Here is an 8,066-nt window from a genome sequence, read left to right on the forward strand (position 1 = left end):
ATATATATATATATATATATTAGTTAAATGCAAAAATATACAGGTACCACTTATCTCTGAAATTATAAAGTTCCATAATCAGGGCATCACCAAAAAATCTCATTCATCCAAAACTTTAGACATTGGATCTCTTTGCCCCAAATTTACCACCTTAGATAGTTATTTCCATTCAATTAATATGCTAAATAGAAATTTTGAAACTCCCGTTAAATTTAAATTTCGTTCCTCAATCCCAAGTAACCTAGCACAAAAGGGAATATGTGCAATATTTTTGTTGTCCATATAAAGAAAAACCCTAGCAACATTGTGCTCGTAGAGCAAAATAGCAATGGATATTAGAACGACTTTTATTTCAAAAATTAAGCAAAAAAAATAAAAAGGAGAGAATACCTTGGAAAATCTTACTTAGAATTGGAGAACTGTTGAGTATGTTTATCAATAAAAAACTAAAATAGAATTAACTATAAAATAATTACAATAGCTGGGCAGACCATAAGGTTTCATTATATAGCCAGGCAGCTCCCATGGATTGATGACATGGTGGCAATGGCATCACAAATCTGCAAGTTGTGGGCCCAAGTGAGCGAAGTCCATGCAAGAGTCTTAGAGCAGTTTCTTAGAGGCAATTAGACAGCAAGCCAGGCCAAATTTTGCTTAAAACAAGAAACTATCATCTTTATTGGGAGGAAAAATCAAGTGGTAGTAGTGAAAACCTCCTCAAAAGATTATGTGTGAATATCATAATCAAAATAAACAAAAATATAGAAGAGAATTTAGGGAAATTCATAATCAATCTTAAAAACCTATAATATCAGAAATTTTACCAACAGGTTCCAACTTCTAAGCATAGCTAAAATCATATGCAACTCCGGTAAAATATATACTGATGTCAAAGTAGCAGAAACAATGATTTTCAGAAGGCAGTTTCCCAATTTCAGTCTTGATAACAAACAAAAATAGTAAAGTAAATTCCCGAAACTTACCACAATGAAAGAAGTATCCACACCATCACCTTCAAGTTCCGTCAGAATATTTTTCCCTTGAAAATCATTAGCTATCTAATAAAAAAATCAATCAAATAATAAGGCGTTGTAAATTTGAGATTCATAACTTTAGAAAATAGAGCTTTTGAAGCAGAACAAAGTTATTTTGAAAATCCTATAAGCATTATTCACAACGCCAAATCTGTGATGCAAAAGATGAATGACTAACTTTTGAGTTGAACTTATTGAACCTCGCTGAGCAAAATAGAACAGTTCAATTCCTCAAACATCTCATGAAAAAATTATTTCGTACAAAAGTCAACTCAAAGCCACTCATTAGCAAAGCCACTTCATAAGTTAAAATGTGAAGGCTCTGAGACCAGTGTAAGGCTTATCCATCTAAACTATAGCTTATCATATAGCTCCAATTTCCCACATCACAGCTCCAATAATTGTATCCAGTTGAACTTGTTATCTTCAATAACAAATTTATCCCAAAATCTAATTTTAGCTTCAACCATAAATTCTCCAAAAATGTAAAAAAGTATATCAAAATTCCTTCTAAAATTTATATCCCAATTTTCGCAATTCTGAAAATACATTGAAACTATTTATTAAAAAATTCTACACTTTGTTGCGTCATTTTAATACATCAAAGTGTATAGATAAATATTAGTATATTAACAACGTACAAATTAATTTCTAGTTAAATTATTTAACATAAAAGATTAATTAAACGTATTATTCATGGGAATTAGCCCTGTAGCTGTATTCCTAATTCACTAAGCTATGCATGCAGCAGTGATTTGTAAATGAACCGAGCTTGAGCGAGCCCGAGGCTCATTCATGTTCGACCCATTTAAATTATGTTTTGTCCATGTTCGACTAGTGTTTGAAATAACTCGTGAGTTATTTATTTGTTGTCGGCTCGATGCAAACACATTTGACCGAATTAAGCTCGTGTTCGGCTCGAATTTCAGCTTGAACTAAAATTTCAAAAATTAACTTTTTATTTTAAATATTTTCAATTGAACTGAAAATAGAATATATTTCTACTTAAAAAAAAATCACAAAAAGGTGCTTAAATGAAGCTAAAAATTTAGAATTCTCTCACTTTCTTTTTTACTTTTATACAAGACTAATGATAAAGCTTCTCGCAATCTCGCAATACGGGACAAAAGTCGCAAACTTAAATGGAGAGAAAGGATGGGAAGAGCCATGCGAGTAGACTTTTATGGGCATTTATGTACATGCCACAAAATTCTTTTGTATTTACGTTGTTAACCTCCATGCTAGCAGCCAAGCGTGGAATTTTTGGGAGAAAATGGGGCGTTTATATACATACCACCCAATTCTTATGTATTTACATATCTAACACCTAAATTTTATTTTTTTTAAATTTGAGAGATATTTACATACATACCAACCCAATTCTTATGTATTTACATATCTAACATCTTAGTTTTTTTTTTACATTTATATAAACAAAATTTTTATATCATCATATTAACTTTTATATATTATTTATTTATTATTTAACTAATTCAAGTAAAAGTGAACCGAACATGATTGAACAAAAGTCTATTTGTGTTTGACTCGTTTATAAATCAAGCTCAAAAAATTTATTCGTGTTCGGCTCGTTTACTAATTGAACAAATAGAACGCGAGCAACTTAGCAAGCCAAACACAAATTGTTCGCGAACAACAAGCTTTTTGACACCCCTAGTAGTGAATCTTTTATATGGATGGCTAACATGATTTTCATATTTAGAAGGATATCACACTAAGTTCTATAATGATTACTTATATAATTAATAATCTAATGTAATATAAAACTATGCCATTCCCTCATTTCCTCTAAATAGTAGTAACAAGCCAAAATAGAGAGCTGAGCTCGGGCTGGCCCATAGCTCAAGCAAGAAAAAAAAAACAAGAAGAAAAGAGGATGAGAAGGAATAGGAAAGCAAGGATTTTAGGCAAGAAATCTAGTTTATTGTAATTTTTTGAAATAAAATTATTACTTTAAAATTATTTGAAATACATTGTTGTTAAGAATTGGTATAAAATAGAGATAACTTATTAATGAATGAGACTTCAGGGAGAAAAAGATAAGAAACTACATGACCACAAAATTGAGGAGAGAAAATCAATTTCTAAAATAGGAGGCAAATTATCTCCAGGCCTAATGTTTGTTCGTTCCTAAAACTCCATTGATCTGCTATGTGCATGAAAGTGAATAATTGTTCATATTAGGCATGCTAACAAGATTTGATGTTATGACTAAAGCTACTATATTTTAGATGCTTACATGTTCAAAAAAACTTCATAATAATTCTATATAATTTAGCTTTAAAAATTATTTAGAAATATACAATGCACTTTTAAGCCCAGACGTGAACTTTCGAGTTCAAATTTTACTTTCCTTGCATGTCAGGGCACACTGATTGATAACAGATGTATATCAATGCTAAAAAATTTGAAGTGCTTGAAGAAAAAAAAATTAAAAAAGAATAAGTTGGTGTATAATAAGTTGACAATCAATCTGTTCAAAGATGAGTAATTGAATCGAGAGGCTAGTAATAATCGCCATGTTGAATTCATTCTAAACATTACCAGTAGCTATCACAGTTGACAACTAGATGATGACCAAAAGATATGAATGTATTGTCCTATATATATATATATATATATATATAATATCATGTTTTTAAGACCATGAACTGAAAAAAAAAATGAAAATAAATCAAATAATTTCATACAGCAATTAAGTATTATAGTGCATTAAATAATTTGGAATTTAAATTGTGCATTTTATTTCCTAACACGGTAAAACTACTAATGATGTCAGGTGACCCAATTTTGTCAGCATTCTAGAGCCTTGATGTACAATTATAGAAATATTTTACAAAAGAGATTATATAATAAATTCAAAGACTACCTCTGATACATAAAAAGTTTTTTAAGAAATTTATTAGACTCTCTATTATCCATTTTAATGATTTCATTTATGCACAATTCAACATTAATGAGTATAATAGATCTATTATAAGATTTTGAAATATAATACATATTTTGTAACAATTCAGGCAGACTAATTTTTTACTCAATCTTAATTCATAAAATTAGAATGGGTGTTAGTAAAAATTTCTTGACTGGATTGTCCGCTTCTATCACTCCTCATACATGATTGAGAGGGGGTCAAAATAGCACGCAGCATAAATAAAGAGATAAGCTTGATCTTGATAATTAGCTCATTAAGTTCTTTAATTGTAAATATGAATGGAGGGGATAGAGTGTTAAGCTTTTGAAAGGAAGACAACTTTTTGTATGTCATTGATCTTGTATCGAAACTTTTATATTTTAATTTGTGGATGGATTTGAGGATGAATGGGGCCTATAATCTTTGTTGCATCACGGAGTCCATAGAAATTAGTATTCAACATATTTCATCATGTTATGTCAATTACTATGTTTTAATTGATATCAATAAGCAAATACAAAGCTTTTAAATAAAATATATCAGAAAAAGAGCTCCAACTAAGAATTTTCATGGGTTGATTTTAACTTATGTTCAATTGTGCTTTAGGTGCATATGTAATGAAGTTTAATGATTTGCATGGTCAAGTACTCAGGCAAACATATTACTTTTAGTTGAAGTCAAGAGTTTGAGAGATAATAAAAAAGATATCTATGGTAAAGGCTAAACCTTAGAAATCAATCTAGGTTTCAAACCCAAACGAGCTGCACAAGTTAAGGCATTCCCTGTATTGCCACCACCCTCAATCTACACAAAAAACAAAAAAACAAAAAACAAAAAAGTAAATAAATAAAACAAAATAAAATCAAATCAAATTTCAATGTGATGATATTTTGTTTCAAATGAAGATAAATTTACACATAGTTGTAACTTAACAACAAGCATGCTAGAGATATACTTCACAAACTGCAATGATAAAAGAAACGAATTTGAAGTTTAAAAGGAGCACATGCACAAGTGCTAAGAAAAAATGGCAAAGTTACAGCTTCAGTATGAAATAAGATGAAAATAAAACCCTAAAACTAGTCAACTCTAAAATTATTCACGCATTAAGTATATTCATCACATTAACCAATACAGAGGACCATTAATAACCCTTAGATGGAGATCATTAAGCTGTTCATTTTGAACACTAACATTTGATATTTCCGATGGATATTAGAGTGGATTGTGAGCTACTAGTTTTCACTCACAGACATTTATCTCAGCAGTAGTAATTATATATTGTTTTGAAGTAAATGTAATGATTGTTTGGAAATCCTGTGAGAATTTCTGAAAGACAACGAAGTTTGGAGTCAGCGCACCAAAAGTCCAGAAAACATTTCTGAAAGCCTTCTAGGCCCGAGCAGCTATCAATAAACACCACAATTCAGAAATCTGTCAAGCTGTTGTCAAATGCTAAGCCAGTCCAGCAGTGCCACAAATTCCATTCAGGGAGACGCAGCCGCATGCTAAAAACGAGATGATGATTTTCTATATTCCTATGCCCACTTATTTTAATGAAAATGGGAATGCTTTCATATATTTAATTCTCTTGATTTGTACATTTAAAAAACTTCCATGTTATTATTTTCATCTTTCAGATTATTTTTCATAGGACCTATCAGGAACTTTTTTGTTTTTATTGTTTTCAATTCTATGGCGGCTAATTGGATTGTGGGTGCCTCCTATAAAATCTCTACCTTTTCTATCTTCACTTTGAAAAAAGCAAGTAATTTTTCTTCTCTTTTTTTTCAACAATGCATCACAGAAATTCTTCTCCAATTTCTAATGCCTCTCATTTGTCTTCCGCCGGTTTAGCCATAGCATTGCCTCTAACAGAAACTACTCCTCTAAGGCCACCTCTAACTAATAACTCATGGAAAAAATGGAGATCAAGAGAGCTTCTCCAACCTACCAGCTATTTGGCATAAATTGAACAGGTAAAACTACCTCCAATGGGCCAGCTGGGCTAAGATATTCATCAGTGAAGAGGAAAAAAAGAATTTATCTCAATTTTATATCATTCCTCTCTAGTGATGCCATTCCTCCAAGACCCAAAATTCAGCATATGAAGAGTTCAAAACATTCTGGTAATGTAATGACTTATCAATACCATGTAAAGCGAAATTGAAAATTTTCAAATTATATGGAACAGCAAAAAATGCGGAATGCCGCAAACTTAATCAGAAAATGAAAATATTATATAAATATTTGAAATTAAAAATGCCCTCTATGACCTTTGACAAGGGGATCCCCTCGTCACCCAAGTATATGTTAACATGAAACAAGTTTGGTGACAGCTTCATATATTTCAAGGACTACATTGGAAGTGTCAAGGGAATGAAACCAAGTAACAAAAATAAGAGATAGGGTAACTAAGTTGCTTGACTCACTAAATAAGAACCTTGATGAAGACTTATAATATTTAAATAAACACCCTTCATTCTATTCAAGCAATCTCCCCTAAAGTTTGTAGAGAAGAAAATCATAAGAAGATCAAGATTGGAAGTCGAGGAACATCAAACCACCCATAGGGCTAAAACCGTGTTTCATAAGGTAGTAATATTCTTAACGATAATTGATGCGTGCTAAAAGATATGCGGTGATATAGTAATAGATTATCGTCTTAGCGTTGCATGAGAATTCATCACACACTCATATGAAAGAAAAAAAAACTTTTACGTGGAAAACCCGAAGATGTAAAAACCACAAGTTCTGACCCAACTAAAGAGATTCACTATAAACTAGATATTACAAGTACAATCACTTGTCCCAAATGCGGGAAAGGGTTACACAATCTTCTGATCTACAAAGTCGGAGCGCGGATGAACTTATTATAAGAAGAGAAACGGTCAATAGTGATCAGCGATAGCCGGCGAGTGGTAGTCGGTGATGGACAGTGACTGGCGATAGCTTCATATCTTTCAAGGACTACATTGGAAGTGTCAAGGGAATGAAACCAAGTAACAAAAAATAAGAGATATGAGGTACCAAGTTGCTTGACTGACTAAATAAGAACCTTGATGAAGACTTATAATATTTAAATAAAGACCCTGAAGTTTATAGAGAAGAAAATCATAAGAAGATCAAGATCGGAAGTCGAGGAACATCAAACCACCCATAGGGCTCAAATTGTGCTTCATAAGGTAGGAATATTCTTAATGATAACTGACACATTTTAAAAGATATGCAGCGGTAGAGTAATAGATTATCATCTTAGTGTTACCCGAGAATTCATCACACACTCAGGTGAAAGAAAACAATCAGTGGAAACACCATAAGTTTTTACGTGAAAAACCCAAAGATGAAAAAAATCACGGGGTCTGGCCCAACTGATGAGATTCACTATAAACTATAGATTACAAGTACAGTCTCTTCTCTCACATGTGGAAAGAGTTACACAATCTTCTGATCTACAAAGTCGGAGTGTGGATGAACTTATTGTAAGAAGAGAGAGGTCGTCGATAGTGATATGCAATAACCGGCGAGTGGTGGTCGGTGACGAGCAATGACTGGTGGTCGGAGACGACCGATGGTGAAGTGATGTTGGACTTCAGCTCATTTTAAAGTTTTTGTCTTTTTCAGGCTTCACCCCCGCCCCCACCCCTGACAATATTTTGAGCAAATAGGCTGAATCTTTTTCCTTTGCTTTCATTCCAATAAATAGTAGTTTGTACAATCTATTTTAGGTACATAATATTCAGTATAATCTAATTTAAGTAACTTAATTAATACATATTCATAATCTAAATATTCAGCTAAAAAGGAGAGAATCCGTGCAAATATAATATTTCCTTCTTTGCATTATTGCGAAGAAGGAAACTCTTTATTATGATTTCTTTTATTCCTGATTGATAACCCCCTTCAAATTGATGCTGGCTGATCAAGAAGCATCAATTTGCTGACAAGAAGCTGATGACGTTGTCGAGATAGAGCTTTAGTAAATATATCAGTCGTTTGAAGATCAGTAGTGATATGAGGAAGAGATATAACACCCTCTTCATAGGCTTCTCGAATGGAATGACAGTCCACTTCAATGTGTTTCTTACGTTCATGAAAAGATT

General features: G+C 32.0%; 1 protein-coding gene across 3 annotated transcripts in view; it reads right to left on the reverse strand.

Moving 5' to 3' along the window:
• Positions 1–8,066, reverse strand: part of LOC110033870 (ketohexokinase-like) — an 89,574-nt gene that overhangs the window by 70,300 nt on the left and 11,208 nt on the right. For 2 of the 3 annotated variants that reach the window (XM_020738015.1, XM_020738014.1), the window contains 2 exons: positions 4,690–4,767; positions 984–1,058 (listed from right to left, as the gene is read on the reverse strand). In XM_020738015.1, the coding sequence (XP_020593674.1) occupies positions 984–1,058; positions 4,690–4,767 (153 nt within the window). The remainder of the gene's footprint in view (positions 1–983; positions 1,059–4,689; positions 4,768–8,066) is intronic. The other variant, XM_020738016.1, reaches the window with a different exon arrangement.

The sequence above is a fragment of the Phalaenopsis equestris genome, unplaced genomic scaffold, assembly GCF_001263595.1.
Source record: "Phalaenopsis equestris unplaced genomic scaffold, ASM126359v1 Scaffold001307, whole genome shotgun sequence".
Lineage (NCBI taxonomy): Eukaryota > Viridiplantae > Streptophyta > Magnoliopsida > Asparagales > Orchidaceae > Phalaenopsis > Phalaenopsis equestris.